The 19785-nt window shown below is 38.3% G+C and overlaps 1 protein-coding gene across 3 annotated transcripts; it reads left to right on the top strand.

Moving 5' to 3' along the window:
• The first annotated feature begins 1868 nt into the window (after positions 1-1868).
• LOC133857203 (probable LRR receptor-like serine/threonine-protein kinase At5g10290) lies at positions 1869-18992 on the top strand. 3 transcript variants are annotated; one of them, XM_062292379.1, is made up of 12 exons: positions 1869-2155; positions 3357-3464; positions 3965-4097; positions 4278-4349; positions 5711-5854; positions 5961-6032; positions 6165-6230; positions 6988-7058; positions 7161-7304; positions 16632-16973; positions 17825-18219; positions 18400-18992. In XM_062292379.1, exons 2-12 carry the CDS (start codon positions 3386-3388, stop codon positions 18712-18714), a joined length of 1833 nt encoding a protein of 610 aa, XP_062148363.1. In that variant the 5' UTR covers positions 1869-2155; positions 3357-3385; the 3' UTR covers positions 18715-18992. The 3 variants fall into 3 exon arrangements, with proteins under 3 accessions (XP_062148363.1, XP_062148362.1, XP_062148364.1); XM_062292378.1 differs by having other exon boundaries at positions 1870-2155; positions 3324-3464; XM_062292380.1 differs by lacking the exons at positions 5711-5854; positions 5961-6032; positions 6165-6230 and having other exon boundaries at positions 1870-2155; positions 3324-3464.
• The last annotated feature ends 793 nt before the right edge of the window (positions 18993-19785 follow it).

Genomic DNA, 19785 nt, shown 5'->3' with positions numbered 1-19785 from the left:
ATCCTAAAGTTAATTAGGGATACATCTTATCAGATAAATAAGGTGTTCAAAAATTATAATTTAGAGCGGCAAAAGATCGTATATTTATATATATTGGCTTGAAAAAAATTACGTCGCTTTCATTTTTTATTGTTATTTTTTATGAATGCGTTGCTTTCATTCTGGTTACGTCATTCATTAGGTATTATTCATGTGAGCATCCAGTGGAAAGTAAAAAGCACAGTCAAACTCTCCCAGATTCTACTAAAAAAACAAAAAAAGGGGACTCCCCAAGATTCTTATTATATAGTCAAATCTAATTTACAGTAACTTTTACGATATTAAAAAGAATGAAAAGAAAAAGAAAAAAAATTGACTATTCCATAAAAATAGTCATTCAACCAAACGGGGTCTTAGTAATTCCCCCCCTTAGGCCATCTCCAACAGATTTGCTATTTTAGCTAAATTAGTCAAATTTGACTTTTTTTGCTTTTTTTTTTTCTCCAACATAATGGTTATTTTAACCATTTTTCTAAACACATGGACAGTAAATAGCCAACATTAGCTATTCACTGTTCATGTGTTTAGACTTTTTTTTTTTTTTTTTCTCTCTCCCTCTCCGATCGCTCTTTGTCCCTCTCTGTCACTCTCCGTCCCTCATCTAATATTTTCTCAATCTCCCACTCTCTCTCTTCATCCTTCCCGGTCCTGATGCCCAACAAAACCCTCTGCCCCTCTCGTCCTTAGTGAGTGTTGTTCGGGGAGGATGGAATATGAATAAGTGGAGGCGGATAATATCCGTTTTGCATACCCATATCCATATATCTTAAAATAAAATAGTTTTGTTTTATTAAACTAAAAAATCATTTTAAGGAAAAGTCGGTTTTATAAATCTCTTATAAACTTAGAGAAATGATTCTTTACCACCTAAATATACAACTTTTCACCACCTTGTCTATGTGGCAAGGTGGTCCCCCACTTTATTTTATCTTTTAAAATAAAAAAACTCTAAAGTTAGTAGGGGACCACCTTGCCACATAGACAAGGTGGTAAAAAGTTGTATATTTAGGTGGCAGTGAATCATTACTCATAAACTTATAGACTTTTTTTTTTTTTTTTTTCTCTCTCCCTCTCCGATCGCTCTTTGTCCCTCTCTGTCACTCTCCGTCCCTCATCTAATATTTTCTCAATCTCCCACTCTCTCTCTTCATCCTTCCCGGTCTTGATGCCCAACAAAACCCTCTGCCCCTCTCGTCCTTAGTGAGTGTTGTTCGGGGAGGACGGAATATGAATAAGTGGAGGCGGATAATATCCGTTTTGCATACCCATATCCATATATCTTAAAATAAAATAGTTTTGTTTTATTAAACTAAAAAATCATTTTAAGGAAAAGTCGGTTTTATAAATCTCTTATAAACTTAGAGAAATGATTCTTTACCACCTAAATATACAACTTTTCACCACCTTGTCTATGTGGCAATGTGGTCCCCCACTTTATTTTATCTTTTAAAAATAAAAAAACTCTAAAGTTAGTAGGGGACCACCTTGCCACATAGACAAGGTGATAAAAAGTTGTATATTTAGGTGGCAGTGAATCATTACTCATAAACTTATAGACTTTCACTGCATGATGACATGTTTTTCGTGTTAACTCACTATAAGTCAATTGTTGACCTGAATGTGAGTCACTGAGTGTTATGAATCTTATAATGAATCTAAAAATAAAATGAAGTAAAAAAAAATTCCTCAAACGTAAAAGGTGTCAACTGTCGGTGTAATTCCCACGAACTCTGACCGTCGCCCGTTCCGGAAAGGGGAGCTGAACCCAACGGTGAACCTGAACGTAGAAAAACAAGTAAAAGTGGAAGACAGGCCATTCTCTCACTCTCTCACACAGCAGCTGGCTACACGCGCGAGAAAATCGCGAGCCAATATTCATGCGGTAGATAATTCATAATTGCTGGACCCTCCAGTGACCACACACCATTGTAGACCAAGCAATCATAGCCACCTTCTTCTTCAAAGCTGTATCCATTATTCTGAATCGCAAAACCAGAGACAAATCCTATTCACAAAGCAAAGAAAGGAAGCCAGAAAGCAAAAAGGCAAGAAGCTTCTCTTTCAGATTTGCTGTAACAGCAAAAGCACTTCTCTTTGGGCAAGTCAGCGAGCTAAGGTCAGTCAAAGAGTCAATCCCTCTGAAAAAAAAACCCTAAATCTTTGATTCACTGCTTCTTCTACCAAACTGATTCCTCGCGGCAAGTATTTCTTTTAGTTCTTCTTCTTTGACTCAGTTTTCTTTTTTCTTTTTTCTTTTTTTCATTTTTATGTGTCGGTTTGGTTGTGAAGAAACTGTTGGATAGAGAAATGAAAGTAATTTGAATTTGATTTACTTGTTATTTCGAGGCTTCTAGAAAACTGAGCTAATTAAGTACAATAATTTGACTTAGTTGAGGTACTTGCTCATTTTAATATGTTAGGAGATTTGGAAAGATAAGGTTCGATTTCCTAGTAGTTTCTTTCATTTTCCCCATGTTTTCCTTGGCAGCCAATCTTTGAGGGTTAGAGTTTTTAGCTTCTTTAGGTAATTGATTTGAGTTGGTTTGAATTTCAAATGTATTCGTGTTTCTTTCGAGTCTCAATTAAATGGTTTTGAAGATCGTGGGGGATTGATGAAGATCATAGCCAAAGAGATTTGGACAGTTCTAATTGTTTCTCCTCTTTCTTTGTTTTTGTATATTTTTTTGCTCGACAGGAAGTACTTAATAGTTTTGTGTATTTTTGGGAGGGGGCATTAAGGGGGCGGATGGAAAGAAATTGGAGCCTAAAACACTGGCTAATTTTCTTGGAAGTTGAAATTGTATATGAAGCATATTAGGTGTTTTTTTGAGTTCTTTTAGATGTTATGGTTTGAGGAAATAGATTACCTCGTCTAGGGATCTGTGGTAAAGAACTCATGCTAATTTATATGAAAAAGGTTACTTATGAAGGTAATTGGAATACAAATGTATGAGGTTATGGTCGCACATTTGGTAAGGATTTTTTTATCTGAAAAAAGTCGGTTCTTAAATGTATAAATAACTTAACAGCGTAAGACATACAAGGACATAAGAAGAAAGACAGAGGGTACTGGGATGGGATGGTACCATCAGAAGACTATTCTACTCTCATTGCAGAGACAGACCCACACCCAATTGCCCTGGGACATGCACAATCATACAAGTTCCTATGATTTTCTCCATGCATAAAATGTCTCTAAGTGCAGTTTGCCTTGAATTATGTTATTATGCAGCATCTATTTTATATCTAAAGGTTTGCAAATTAATGCTGGGATGTCTTTGCAGCGATGGCCCTGATTCGTCTTCTTTGATCATTAGGCATCTCATTGCATTAGTAACCAGAATTGATGTCATTGAAGATGGAACTGATTTTCATTGTTTTGATATTGGCTTGTTTGCTGTCTCTTGCATTGCCTGATCCTCAAGGTATGATGTGCTGTGCCCACCTGACATTTATTTCTTTTGCATTTAATTCATTAAGAGATCTTATAACTATGCTAACTATGTTTTAGTGTTTTCAAAGCTGAAGATTAGTGAAGGCAGCATATGTATTATTTGTCCATTGGAGTCTTATTTAATTGGGTTTGAACAATTGAACCTGATGAAGGATGTATTTTGAATGCCGATGCTTATAACTATTTGATTTTATGTAACATAGACTAAAGATGTGCATAGGTCAGATATGCAGTTCTTTTACTCTAATATGACAAAATTCTCTGCTCTCTCTCTCTCTCTCTCCCTCCAAAACAAAAAGGAAAGAAAACCCTTTCTCTCTTTCTGGTATCATGATAAAGGATTCATTGAACATCTCTGATTTCTTCTTTTAGTTAGTCTATGTTTTCCTGAAGTTTGCAATTGAGTACCGATGTACTGACATTGACATATTAGCTTGTTTGGGTGGTAAATATTTCTGTGTTCTGTTTCAGGTGATGCCTTGTTTGCATTAAAGACTTCATTGAATGCTTCACCTGTTCAGCTCACAGATTGGAACCAAAATCAAGTTAACCCTTGCACTTGGTCCAATGTTCAGTGTGACCCTAATAACAATGTTACTCGTGTGTAAGATACTATTTAATGTACCTTTTCCTTTTCTTGTTCGTGTTATGCTTGGTGAATGGTGATGCTGTTGCCAATAAATCAGAGTTTTCGTGATTCGTGCAAGGAAATGTTTTTTTTTTTACTTGTGTGTCTTAGAACCTTTTGTTCTGGTCTATGCTTATATGTATTGTTTATTTGCAGAACATTGTCATCAATGGGATTTACTGGAACCTTGTCCCCAAAAATAGGAATTTTAAAAACTCTTCTGGCTCTGTAAGTATGAAAAGTATTAATGCAGCCAATGTCAATTCTAAAACATGTATTAATCCTTTAATCTGTATTATTATTTATTTTGGTCTTCTTCTTCCAATTCCTTCCCTGGTAGGTATCCCCTAGGAGCTATGTATTGTAATTGGGGGAAAGAATGCAAAAAGATCTCTTGGAAAACTCTTTAACCAGACTATGATTGGCTACTGTATGTGCCTGTTGGCCCTAAATTGTAATTAAATCATCTCCAGAAAAATTCAATGATAATAGCCGAAAAGTTAGCAATGTGTTTTTCTCATTTCATTAGCCTTTGAGATGAAAACCTCAGGACCCACAAAAGGCACACAACACTACGTCATGTGAGCCTTTCCTTTCCAATGCCTAGAGGGTCTAGTGGGTTTCTTTTTTCTTTTCTTTTTTGGGCTGGTTTGGTGGTGGTTGTGTATATTTTCTGTGTACTTGGGGGCACCTTACGCTTTGTTTTAATAAAAGTTTTATTACTTATCAAAAAAAAAAAAAGAACAACAATTCCACAATAGTAATAAACTGGGAAATCAATCTAAGAATCTATACATTCTAATCATTTGAGCTAAGACGAAGTGATATATATATATTAACTTCAAGTAATCTAGATTTTTAATCAAATCATTAGGGTCAGGCGCTTCTCTTTATAAGAATTTTAAATGTAATTTGATGAAGGTTGTTAAATTATAATTAAATGATTAAATTCATTATTTTCTATCAGCTTAAGCTTTAAGGATAAGTATTGATTTGACATGGTATCGGAGTAGAGGTCATGAGTTTGAACTCTAACTCCGTAGTTTATCCTCCATTTTCAGTTAAATATTCTACATGTTGGGCCTCACTTGGAGATAGAGCGTTTGAGCCCATATGTAAGAGGAAGTGTTAAAATATTTATTAAATGTTTAAATTTACTTTTTTTTTCTTTTTCCTATCATTATAATATTTTGGGATAAGTGTTGATTTAACAAAGGTGAAGCTTTTGTTTGTTTTTGTTTTTCTTTGGAACAGTTTTTTGCTATTATTATTCCATTGATTGCTCGATGGGTGTGTTTTTGATATACAGTAGTACATTAAATAACATTTTATGAAAAAACAACAATCATTACCCTTGGAATGAATTTTCGTCATATTAACATCTATAAAGTTTAATTTTTTTACGATCGAGCATAGAAGTTGTGGGACTTGTGGCCATAAAGGGATTCCTTTGTGGCAAGCATTTTTTCAATGGTACATGCTGCTTGAATTCTTTCCTGTTAGAAACTTTTGAGGGTGATAATTTCTATATCTAAGGAATGTGCTTTTAATTGTAACCCCAATGTGTATCTGTTTCATTTATCACGCAGTACATTGCCAGGAAATGGCATAACTGGTGAGATTCCAGAAGAGTTTGGAAATCTAACGAGTTTGACCAATTTGGATTTGTCAAATAATAGTTTAACTGGTGATATACCATCTTCTCTTGGTAAACTTAAAAAGCTTCAGTTCTTGTAAGTAATTCCTTCTGCATTGTCTTCAGTTTTCAAGATATTAACGAGTGTATGCATCTTTGATACTCTCTTTGTAATAGTGTGATTTTCTTTATTATACAAGCAGGACTTTGAGTCAAAACAATCTCACTGGGACCCTTCCTACGTCACTTTCAAGTATTCCAAGCTTGATCAGTCTGTATGTGATATATTGTATGATGTAGAGATGATATAATAAATTCAAACTTCTGCTTTTTTGGTTTACTCAAAAATTTGAATTCTCTTTGAAGTTGTTTCAATATTTAATGGCGTGGTTGAAACTATTTTGCAGTCTGCTAAATTCGAACAATCTCAGTGGTCAGGTTCCTGTGCATTTATTCCAAGTTCCAAAATACAAGTATGAAGAACATAAATCATTACGAGTTTGTATAGCTAACTATTGAAGAATATATTTCTAGGATTTGGATCCTCTCATGTTCTTGTGTACAACATGACTCAAGTTAGCAATAATAACTCAGTGATACACAATTAAATTTATGGCCATGATCTTTAAACACCATATTGAGTTCGTTCTTGCTAATTATGGGGAATATTTGCACCTAGTGGGATCCATTTATACGGGTAGGATTAATGCCACCCATTTACATTGTACAGCTGGGATTTCACCAACTTGAATCATGTTTCATGCCATAAACATGAGTGGATTGAAATTCATGTTTCTCTTCCCAAAACCATGTATAATTTATATCAATCAAACCATGTGGTGATGATGTGTATCCACCGTTCACTTTCCATTTGAAGCACTTGATCTAATATGGTAGTTGATAAGTGTTTAACTGACTCTTATCAATTCTAGTTCCCATAACTTAGTACTCTTAAATTGAACTTCATTGTTCCATTGTCAATATCGAGGAACACAACCCTTTTTATTTTTGGTAAGAAACACAATCCAAGAAAAAGAAAAATGTCCAATATTTTCATGAAGGAATCAGTTAGTATTAGATGTTTAGAATAACAACAACAACAATAACAACTTTAACAAAAAAAAAAAAAACAACAACAACAACAATAATATCTGTTATTTTTAACTATCAAAAAAAATATTACTGTTCCTCTTTATTTTTAACTATGCACCTGGTTCTTACTTGTTGCAGCTTTACAGGAAACAGATTGAACTGTGGCAACACTTTGCCTCAACATTGTGAATCTAAAAATCAAGATTCAGGTTATTGGATCTGATTTTCACATTGAGAAATTCTAAAGTAAAATAGTTCAGTTAATCCTTTCTTTTACAAGCTTCATGCCAAGATTTTCCTTCTCTTGACAGGTGCTTCGAGTAAGCCAAAGATTGGAGTTATTCTTGGAGTTATTGGAGGGTGTATTGTTATTCTTCTTCTTGGTGCCTTGTTGTTTATTATGTATAAGCATAGACACAAAGGCGACAAGCGTGAAGTTTATGTAGATGTTGCAGGTTTGTTTTCTTTTTACTTGTTAAACTGATTAAAAGGCCTGCTAGTAATTACATAATACAATATCTTATAGTCCATGTAATACAATCATGTTAAGCTCTTTTTACGTAACATCTCCAATGTGAAGCCATTATGTTAAACATGTAGGAAAAAATACATTTTACCCCCCCAAAGTTTTTCCACTTTTTCAATTTTGCCTCCAATGTTTAAAAATTGGCAATGTACTCCAATTAAGTTTTTGAAATTTTTAATGTTGCCCATTTGTTACTCAAATCCGTCTTTTCTGATGGAAATAGTACGTGGGTTTTTAGGAACAAATCTTCCTAAAATATCCCTAAAACAAAAATAGTTAAAACTATTTTTTTTTTTAAAAAAAAAAGAAAAAGAAAAAAAAGGAAAACCTATGGGAGTGGCTGAGCCACCTCCATTCGGCTGGCCTGGGTTGGCAAACCACCCCCATGTGGCCAAATGGGGGTGGCTGGTGGCCATACCCTTTGGGGGTGGCCCGGCCACCCCTTGGCAGGCTGAATATTTTTTTTTTTGGTTTTTTAATTTTTTAAAAATATTTTGTTTTTAAATTTTTTTAGGGATATTTTGGAAAGATTTGTTCCTAAAAATACGCGTGCATCGCACATGGGTTGATTTCCGTCAAAGAAGATGTGCTTAAGTAATGGATGGGCAACATTGAAAATTTTTTTTGATAAGTAAAAGTTTATTGAAATGAAAGCGTAAGGCGCTCCTACGTACACAAGTAGTATACGCAGGAGAGCCACAGCTGACCCGAAAAAACTCGAACAAAAACCTAGAAAAAGCCCCAAAGACAAAACCTAAAAACTGAAAAAACATCCAAAAGACAACCCACAAAAGAACCTAAGCAACGCACCAAAAAAAAACCACGAAAAACCTAAAAACCGAAAGAGCACCAGATAACAACCTACAAAAACCCCCAAGGCATACAACCCTACTACCTATTGGCCTTGTCTTTCCTACGCCTCGAAGAAGCTTTAATGTCTCCATAATTGACGGAACTTTGTAGATTCTGAAGCTCCCTCTTACTTTCGCGTTTCTTGCGCTCAATCATCTTGCCCCAGATTTCAAGATGCTTCTGTCTCTGTTCCTCCGTCACCAATGGTTACATCGCAAAAATCCTCCCCCAAAGCTCTGCCTCCTTCCTCCAACATTCCTTCTCCCAATTCTGGTCGCAAACAATAGGCGGATCCTTCTTCTTCGAAGAGATCTTCTTGCCCAATTCAGTCGTACCAGTGGATAACAGAGGGGCAACACTAGACTCTGGTGCTCGACTAGGAGCCTCCAAACCTATAGTAGACTTCTTTTCTACTGGAATTGCAAGGGCTTGGACATGCTCCTTTTCTACCGAAACGGAATAATCCAACCCAGACCCAACCAGCAAGGGGACCCAACCAATAAGGGGACAGAACCCGGAGAAGCTGCCAGAGCCACCGGAAGCAGTAGCTCTGGTTTCGGCAGAAGAGGATGTGACGAGGTCTTCGGCAGAAGGGAATGCCCAAGAGAGCCCGATGACGCCATACCCACACCCTCTATGGTATCCAACAAAGCATCCTCCAAGTCACCAGTAGAAGGAAGGTCCAAAGGAGTTTCAGAAGAAATCTCCGGCAAGATTCTCGGCGGACGGGAAGTTAAAGGTTTCGGGATAAGTTGGGCTAAGTGAAGACCCGAGCGTTTACGACCTAGACCAGTCCCAACAAAACGGTCCAAATTTTTTCTTACAGCCCGACCCAGAGCCAAGTTAGACCCGTTGCCTAGCTTGCTCCACGTGTCTTTTTGAAAATTCGATTTTCAAATTCGTATGTGCGAGAAACTTCTTACCCAGCGGACAAAAAGGCTTGTCTATGTCCAACAGTTCAGACGAAGGTGACTCCAAAGAGAAACAGACCACCACCGATCTGAACTCTTCCTCTGCATGTCTCAACGACGGGAGAAGATCTAGAGCACATGGCTCCGCTGATGCCGCACTCAACCTGGAACGACTACCCCCCGCAATAGGAACTGTACCTGACCTCAACACCTCCACAAAGGAGGGTCCCTTCCAATGAGGAACCAAGCCCAGCTTTGCCACTTCTTCCTTCCCCTCATCTTTGACCGACACAGACGGAGACCCAGATCCGCAACCCATTTTGGCAGAAAGGAAAACTATTGCCTTTCTCATCTCGACTGAGAATTTGAGCCAACCCCACCCACCACGGCCCTCAGGGATCAAAATGAGCCATTTCCAGCCACCCAACTGTTAGAGAATATATTTTCTATCAATATAGGAAAATATATTATATTGATAATGTATATTTTATATTACGGTACTTTCCTTATTGTAATCAGATTTGTAATGTGATTTGATTATCATACTTATCTATCCAAATCCTCCTATAAATAGGAGTGTCATGTACTGTGAAAAGATCAAGCAATAAGAGCAACAATGTAGCCCTTTGGGCTTTATCTTATGGACGTAGGTCATAAACCGAACCACGTAAAATTCCATTGTCTCAATTTTATTATTTCCGCTATTTGTCTTTACTTTTCATTCGTTTATCTTTTCTTTCATGGTATTAGAGCTATAGGCTAACGCCAGTGTTCGATCCAATGGTCCTGTGGAATTTTTTGTTTTCTTGTATTTGATTTTTCTCTTGATAGTCATTATTTTGCAGATCTCCTCACCATAGATCTTGCATAGTATTGACAAAAAAAAAAAAAAAAAATTCTCCTTTCCCCGCAGATGTCTCTTCTTTTTGTATTGTTCATTCTTTTGGTTTGTTTGTTTGTTTTTTTTTTGTTAAAAAAAATAAAAAAATCTTGTGCGTGCCCATGTCTCCTTTGGAAACAAAACAAACCAATTTTCAAGATGGTTTTCTCATGCGTTTTCACGCACGGATCTGGATCCGATCAACGATTCAAGTGAGTTCTTACTACCGTTCGTTTCTGCTGCCGCCATCCTCTTCTACTGATCCGGTTTGGTGTTCGGCTGTGCCCTTTTTCTGGTGGTTCGGTGCTCTTCGGTGGTTCTTTGGTGGCGTCCGGTGGTTTTGTGGAATACTTCGGCGATTCGAGTGTTGTTCTGTGCTGCTTGTTGATTTGGTGCGATGTGCGATTCTTTCTGGTTGCACAAGATCGTGATTTGGTGCTATCGTGGGGCGATTTGATCTCGTCTGGTGGTTTTCGGTGATCAGATTTGGTCTGGTGCCTTGAAAATATTCTGGGCTGTTTTTCTAGTGCGGGTCTGGAGATTATGGTGATTGTTGGCAATTTCCGGGTGGTCTGGTCTTGTGATTTTTCCGGTGGTCTGGTATGATCGGGTGGTTTTGGTGAGTTCGGCGGAAGTTCTCAAGCTTTTGCAGTCTTTGGTATTGATTTTTTTTTTCTTCAGTAGAGGGTGCGGTAGTCTGGTGTTCCTTATGTTGAAGAAAAAAGAGAAAAAAAAATGTTGAAAAAAAAAATGATGAGAGAGAGTTTGTATGGTGCAGATGCAAGGTATGAGAAAAAAAAATGATGAGAGAGAGAAAGGTTTTGTTATTTTATGGTGCATGGGTATTCATGTGTACTCTCGTGAAGATGAAAATGTTTGAAAAAAAAATAAAAAAATCAAAAGAGACCAAGTTGCTCATATTATTCTAGCCCTTTGTGGGCTCATTATTTTGGTCATTGTTGGTCCAATTGTTGAATCAGACCCATCTTTTGGCCTTTGTGGTATTATTTAAAAATTTAGGCCCATTTCAGCCCATAGTTGGCCTATATTATTTTGGCATTTGTGGTATTGTTTAAAATCCATGCCCATTTTAGCCCATAGTTGGCTTTGATTTTGGCCCGTAGCTGACCTATTGATATTTAAGGCGCATCTCCACCGTCGCAGACTTCCTCTAGTCATCGCCGTCGACTGTCATCGATCGTTGTCATCTCCAAATGAAGAAAGAGATTTTATTGCAAACTCAAGCTTCCAGAATCCTTGCACCTTGAGTTTGAGGGGGGATGTTAGAGAATATATTTCCTATCAATATAGGAAAATATATTATATTGATAATGTATATTTTATATTATGGTACTTTCCTTATTGTAATCAGATTTGATGGTAATCAAATCACATTGATTTGATTACCATACTTATCTACCCAAATCCTCCTATAAATAGGAGTGTCATGTACTGTGAAAAGATCAAGCAATAAGAGCAACAATGTAGCCTTTTGGGCTTCATTCTGTGGACGTAGGTCATAGACCGAACCACGTAAAATTTCATTATCTCCATTTTATTATTTCTGCTATTGGTCTTTACTTTTCATTCGTTTATCTTTTCTTTCACCAACCCGTATACTGCTCCCTCTAGGAAACGGCCAGCTTGGTTACTACCTCTCCGAGCAATCAAGATTTTCAACCCTTCCCTGAAGGATTTGATGAACTCTTGGTCTTCCGAGTAACCCAATAGAATCTCCATCGTTGATGCAAGCCATTCCGAGCGCTGAGAACTGATAACGAGTTCGTCGGAAAAACTTTTTCTTTTCTCCCCCGCCCTTAGCCTCGACGCCCCATCCAGAACCGAGAAGATGAAAATTTTCGACTCCACGATAAAACTTTTCTCCATTTCAGAACCCCCCCAAATCACAGCCGTCCGACCCAGAGAAATTTACATAGTTGCTGGTGGAGAGGAACCCACAAAGAGAAACCACCGGTTGATGCCCCTACGCTCGATACAAAAGAGACCCAAGAACCAGAAAACGGAACTCACACCCCGACTGCACAACGAAGAGAAAGGAAGCGAAGAGAATGGGTCTCCTAGCTTGACGCGCTCTCACGTGCCGACGCTAGGTCTGGGCTCTTTTGAGAGAGAGAGAGCTAGAAAAGTTTGGCCAAAACTAACATTGAAAATTTTAAAAACTTTGTTGGGATACATTGCCAATTTTTAAACATTGGAGGCAAAATTGAAAAAGTGGTAAAAGTTTTGGGGGGCTGGGTAATATGTAATTTTTCCCTTTTAAATTTCAGCATGTTGGCACGGAATTCTAAATAGCTAAGTTAAATTAGCCAAGCTTTTGAATTGGCTCAATGATATTTCATATTTTTCTAATTAATGATATCATTCAACTGGGTTGACTTAGTATGACATCGAATTATGTGTAGCTGCTATACTAATTTCTCATTTTCCCATGATGCAAGCATAATATTCTTGTGAACTTTGAGTGCTCTGTTTGCTCCCAAAGTATTGTGTACACACCTCATACATCCGAGTTACATTCTCAGTACCAGAATATATGTGCGCAAGGCACTCCCAAATGGCCTTTGGTGTAAAGCGAAGATGCAATAGAGTAGAACCGAGACTTGGTTTGATACTCGTAGGTATTCGGGACATGATTTGATCATCCTCCTGGTCCCAAAGGCTAGATGCACCAGTGATTTTCGGCTTTTAGCTCTCAAAAATACTTCAATAGAATGCTTTCTCCCCAAAGCTGCACCTCGACAAATATAATGAGAACTCCCAATTTACAGGATCGTATGCTTTCTCAATATCCAATTTGCAAATCGCCCCTGGCTCACTAGATTTTATCGTACTATCCAGACATTCATTGGCTATAAGTACAGGGTCAAGGATTTGTCTACCTCTGACAAATGATTTTTGGGGGCTTTGAAATAGTCTTCTCCACGACTGTTCTCAGCCAATTGGCTAGGACTTTGGTAATAATGTTGTAAACTCTACTCACAAGACTAATAAGTTTAAAGTCCTTAACATCAATAGCCCCAATATTTTTTTTGGAATGAGAGCGATGAAAGGGGCATTAAAGCCTTTTTCAAACTTGCTAATGGCATGAGAAGCACCCCCATCAATAGCCATAGTAAAACCATCGGGGCCTGGCGCCTTATTACTGTTCATACCTTTCACTACCTCAAGGATCTCATTCTCCTCAAATGTTCTCTCTACCCAAGAGGCCTCCTCCTCATCAATAAAATCAAAATCAAGACCATCTAACTTGGGTCGCCAACTAAAATGTTTAGTAAACAATTTATCATAGAATTGCACAATGTGATACCTTATATTAGTTTACTTGAAGAAACTAAGCCATTTACCTACAACAACTCAGTGGAATTGTTTCTCCTATTCGAGTTGGCCACTTGATGGAAAACCTTCGTGCATCTATCCCCCCGCTTTTAACTATGGCATTGTCCACTTCTGCCTCTTAACTCATCTCCTCCAATAAGGTAGCCTTTTCCAAATCACTAATAACTTTGCCTTTCCTCAACCTCTCTTCGTCACTTATCCTCCGAACCATTAAGAACACACAATTCATCCAATAGAATCTTTTTATTGGTCTCCACGTTATCAAACACTTGCTCATTCTAGACTCTTAAATTCTCTTTCAAGGCCTTGAGTATACGAGCCAAAATGTAACTCGGGGCGCCTTGAAAATGATAAGAAGTCCACCACTATCTCACCCTGTCTACGAAACCTTTGGCCTTTAACCACATGTTCTCGAACTTAAAGTATCTTTTTGCCACCCTGTACCTTGCCACAATCAAAGAGGATGGAGAAATGGTCCGACCAAAGTCGAGGCACCCTTTTTTTGAGACAAATTAGGAAACTTTGCTTTCCAATCTGGAGTGACAAGAAAACTATCAATTCTTGATCAATAAGGGGATCCCGATTGTTTGACCACGTAAAATTTCCTCCTACAAGGGGAATGTCCATGAGGTTCTACTCACAAATAAAATCAAAGAAATCCAACATGGCAGGACAAAAACGAGTTTTACTTGATCTTTCACTAGGAAAACGGGTGACGTTGAAGTCTCCCCTAATGCACTATGGCAAGTTCTACCATCTAAGCAAGTTCGCCAATTCCTTCCATAAATATCTTCTATCTCAATTGGAATTAGGCCCATAAACACCCGCAAAAGCTCAAGAGAAACCATCTTCAACATTTCTAAAAGAGCAAGCAATAGAAAACTGCCCCCCACTCTTTGATCTTCTCCACAACCCTCTTATCCCACATAAGCAAGATGGAGGCCCCTCTAGAAGTTGAGTAGTACCAGTCCACATGTTGACTACCGCACAAACTATGCATGACGTTGGTGTAAATGAGCTCAAATTTAGATTTTTGTAAACATATAATATCCGCTTTTCACTGTCTAAGCAAATTTCTGGCAAGGCATTTATCTTCCTCATTCAACCCCCACATTCCAAGATAACAATTTAGGCATCATAAATAATCACACTCAACCCTCCCTTTGACTCTGCCATGACTAGCACTACCACTTTTCGAATCATAGTTTATGGAACAAGATAACCTTTTTAATTCTCTACTTTCTTTATTACCCAATTTGGAACAAGAGACTGGCTCCTTTAGGGAGTGGTTCACTTCATTGGTCGTAAACAAGGCCACAAACTCCTCTTCAAAATCCTCGCACGAAAGCCCCGCCACATTCTAGATTGTGAAGACAATATGCAAAACTCAAGTTGAAGACTCTGTCCCTGCACTTTCCTTTTTAGCAAACAGGGGACATTAACTCAATGGAATGGGCTCTTCCTCAAAGAACACTTCCACATCCAGGCAAGGAGGAGTGGCATTAACAAGAGATTCACACCTAACCACTCCACCCACATCACACCCATCCATCAGAAGTACTCTCCCCCCTCCCCCAAGAGGAAAATGGTGAAGAGGACAAAAAGAAATTCGGCAAAGGAACCACCAGAGTTCAAAGCAGAAGGCCCAGGGAATAGGGGGACCAACTCATTCTCATCACCGGCAAAATTTGAAGGAGGTGGGAGAGCTAAGTGCTGCAATCGGATCACCAGATGCTCCACCTTGGATGGAGGGTTTTCGGCTGGCAAAGACAACGCCTGTAACCCTTGCAGGACTCAGCTCAACTCGCGCTCCAGCATCCTTGTCATCAAGAGCTGGCGACGAGCCCATCGGAGGGCCACTAAGAAAGGTGAAGCTCGAAATTGCAAGACCCATATCCGAGCTCACTCGACCTGCTTCCACAACCGGGTCTTTACTCCAAGAAGAGGAAGCCTCCCCAGCCCGTGATCTCATTACCCACTTAAAAGTGGGCTTGAAATGAAACATACATTTCAATTTTTGTGGAGGAGGGCCTTTTTCTTTTTTGTATGCAAGACAGGCTCTCTCTTTTGGAGAGGGGCTTTGATTAGGGGATAATATCATGGTTTGGTCCTTCACTATAGGCTTCGCCAAAACAATACCGGCCTGATTCACATAATTTAACTCTTCCAACCCCCCAATAGAGTTCAATCCCTCATCCACCAACACAAGAGCCCGATCCATTTCCTCTTTTAATTTCTCAAGCTGACTTCTCTAGCTTCAAAGGTTCCGACTAACACTTGCCACATCACCTCCTACAACCTCGTCTCTAGCGCGAAAACAGGGAATGGATGTGTCTGCATCACCACCTCGATCAACATCCTTTTGAGCCTGATGTACGGAGGCAACGGTCCTAGCATGGCCCGGTACAAGGTGCTCACTCCACCGTCACTAATGGTGCCGGCGGACACCTCTGCAACTGCTCCGCCCTACGTAACACCTCCACATAGGTCCTTCTGCCACCCCCTATCATCCATGCCTTACCCAGAGAGGCCAAGGAAAAGTCACCCACGACGGTTGACTGCGAACCATCAGTGGGCTTACAAGCAGACACGCTCATCAATGGGAATGATGGTAATAGTGCCGTCATCCAACCAAAATACAGTCATGGTGATGAGGGCATCATTTACTTCCCACCGCGAGCTGCGGGTTATTCTACAAGGTTCTGTACAAGATGAGAAAAAAGAGACGGGAATAAAAGAACAAAAGAAAGAAAAGATGAAAATAGAAAGGCTTGGGTTTATTCTACCAAGTCTTTTGTCAATTCCTAATGCTCTGATACCATGTTAGAAAATAGGCATTTACAAAAGAGAGGCCCAATCATAAACTTTGGCCTTCATTATTTACTAATATTATTGGATCAGTTACATCATTCTAGAATAGGGATACCTGATTCAAACCCTACCTCATATTGGATCAGTTACATCTTCTAGAATAGAGACACTTGTCCCTTTTCTTTCTTCCAAAATAAAAATCAGTTTGAATCAGGTAGTTGATTAGTCTGTCAAACACTTTCTTTATTTAATTAAGTTTAGTCTTCATTGTGTTTCTCTGCTTATCTTGTCAATGTATTTGCTCGGTAGCATACTTTTATTCTTCAAGAATCTTGAGTGCTTGTTCTCAAATGAATAGAATTGTTATTTGATGTGAGCTTTTACTCAGGAATCTGCTTTTGAAAGTTTCACTTTGATATTTTTAGCTTTTATGCTGACTGCTCAGGTGAAGTTGACCGAAGAATTGCATTTGGTCAACTGAAAAGATTTTCATGGAGGGAATTACAGCTAGCTACAGAAAACTTCAGCGAGAAAAATGTTTTAGGACAGGGAGGTTTTGGAAAAGTTTATAAAGGGGTTCTTACTGATGGCACAAAAGTTGCTGTGAAACGGTTAACTGACTATGAGAGTCCTGGGGGAGATGCAGCTTTCCAGCGTGAAGTTGAGATGATAAGTGTAGCTGTTCACCGGAATCTTTTACGGCTGATTGGGTTTTGCACAACTCCTACAGAACGCCTTTTAGTCTATCCCTTCATGCAGAACTTAAGTGTTGCCTATCGTCTACGAGGTATCAGTTCTCTAAGTAATGTATGTGAATGGCATCTGTTAATATAGCTGAATGCTCAGCATCTGAAACACACACACACATAGATAGGTTGAACAGATGCAGAACTTGGTTTTTCTGTACATCGGCAATGGTTGAACAACCTGACTCGTTGGCTGGCGTGCCTGGGCAGCTGGCCACCATCTGCAGGCATGAGATGGCCTGCAGCAAACTTGAGTCAGCCAGTGATGAATTTCGTGTGTGCTTGTCTTACATCCACAGATGAAAATCATTGAGGCTGTTTAAGTGCCTGAAGTTAAAGTTCATTCTTCTATTTAAGTCATTTCAAAAGAGAGAATCCACAGTTTTCTTTGTTGATGGAAGTATATTCTATGTTTGCGGTTATGGAAAGTAATTCAAGTTGATCTCTATATTATTAGAATTAAAAGAAACTTATAAAAAAAAAAAAAAAAAAGAAATAAAAGAACTAACAAAGGGAGAAGAATTTATTAAATTGGAATTGAGGAATGATGCCTTTTAAAATTCTTTAATTTCAGGGAAAATATTCCAGAACCCACCTGTTCTTTTCTCTATTTTGCCTTTTAGACTCCAACTTTTAATTTGGCCATTTTAAGACTCGAGTTTAGGAAGATTTCAAATCTAAGACTTTCAATAACGTTGATAACACCATTGTGCTTTGTCATTGTATTTCAATAACATACAAGTCCTTTGTCACTGATTACACCATTGTGCTTTGTTGGCTGGTAGGATTTTAAATCACTTTATGTAGCTTATTGGACCATTTTATATGAATGTAGTAGTGGTTTCTAGCAGCCTTTCTGATGATATCATAATGACATTGAGCACTGATGCAGAACTTAAACCTGGGGAATCTGTTTTAATTTGGCCTACAAGAAAACGAATTGCTTTAGGCACAGCTCGTGGCCTAGAGTACCTTCATGAACATTGCAATCCTAAAATTATTCATCGGGATGTTAAGGCTGCAAATGTGTTACTCGATGAAGATTTTGAAGCAGTTGTTGGTGATTTTGGCCTGGCAAAATTGGTTGATGTGAGAAAGACTAACGTGACAACTCAAGTTCGTGGGACAATGGGCCACATAGCACCTGAATACTTGTCCACTGGGAAGTCATCAGAAAGGACTGATGTTTTTGGTTATGGAATAATGCTTTTAGAACTTGTGACCGGTCAAAGGGCAATTGACTTTTCGCGCTTGGAAGAAGAAGATGATGTTTTACTGCTTGACCATGTAAGATAACCATCTTGAAGGAAAGAATGTGGTGATTCCATTTCTCACAACAAAATGAACTATCTTTTTGTCTATGCTCATTGGTCCCCTGTGCTCATCATCTTTAAAGTTGAGTTTTGCACTATTTTTTTTAGCTTTTACTTGCTAATTAGTGAGATCTGTATTAATCTTCATGTGAAGGTCAAGAAGCTAGAAAGGGAGAAGAGACTGGACGCTATTGTAGATCTTAATCTAAATAAAAATTACAACATGCAAGAGGTGGAAATGATGATCCAAGTTGCATTACTTTGTACCCAATCATCACCGGAGGACCGTCCGGCAATGTCAGAGGTGGTACGGATGCTCGAAGGAGAGGGACTGGCTGAGAGGTGGGAAGAATGGCAGCATGTTGAGGTTAGTCGCAGGCAAGAGTATGAGAGACTGCAGAGAAGATTTGACTGGGGAGAAGATTCGGTGTATAACCAAGATGCCATTGAATTGTCTGGTGGAAGATGAGGTAATGTATAAGTCTGGGTCCATTCCCCCTTGGATTATAGGCATGTATCCATTTTGGTAGGGTAGCTTAATGAATTTTTTTTTTATGCTTACTTTTATACCCAATTGAAAGAATCATGGCCTTCAAATTTGATCTTTGATGCTTTGTTGGTTCCTGCCTTTTCCCTTTGTTATATATATATATATATATATATATTTTGTATTTTCTTGTGTTCATTTGGGTCTTTGATCAAACTCATCAAGACCATGCATTTTATAAGATGATACTTTTCTCATTATTGGTTATCTGAATGTTTTTTCCACAATTTTGATTTCAGTAATCTCCATCCAAAAGAAAGATAATAATATAATAACCTGTTCTTATGCAAATATAGCTCTCTCTCTCTCTCTCTCTCTCTCTCTCCCCGTACACATGTAGTTTTGGCAAAGGCACTAATTATGATGGTACAGTTGTATACATGATCGAGTTGATGCCTGCCATTGCTAGAGCTAGCTTCGATTGACATGGCTTCACCAGAAAAGGAATCTGTATGTGTGTGGTGTGTTAAATTGAGGAGAGATTTGGAATTGACTTGAAAGAAAATTAACCAGCTTTGGTGTTTATATGTGTGATCTGAGCCCTCTGATGAATGAAGTCTCAGGTGTTCAACTCTTTTAAGAAGTTTGTGGAAACAAACGTCACAGGTGTTACATGTACTGAGTTTCTCTAGCTTTTCCCCGTGGTCTCAACGACTCCATCTCTTCATTATCAAGTCTTTCACTTTTGTAAGTAAATATCGTTTCAAAGCAAATACGATAATGATTGTGCGTTTGATATGCAATGGATGTCTAATCATATATAATGTTGCCACACGTGCACGTTGTTCGTTCGGTACTTCTATAGATATACCTTTTGAAGTCATAGATATGCATATGAATACGTTAGTGTGATATATTGTTAGAGGTTTTTAGTAGACCCTGATAAATCTATCACTTATTTAAAAAGTTTAAGCAAGTAAGAAGGGATCAAATTAATAATTTAATTTATATTTTAACATTTATTTTTAATAAGTGAGATCCAACATGTAAAAA

The sequence above is a fragment of the Alnus glutinosa genome, chromosome 14 (genome assembly GCF_958979055.1).
Source record: "Alnus glutinosa chromosome 14, dhAlnGlut1.1, whole genome shotgun sequence".
Classification (NCBI taxonomy): Eukaryota; Viridiplantae; Streptophyta; class Magnoliopsida; order Fagales; family Betulaceae; genus Alnus; species Alnus glutinosa.
The sequence above is the reverse complement of the archived record's forward strand: the minus strand, read 5'-3'. Positions and strand labels throughout refer to the sequence as shown.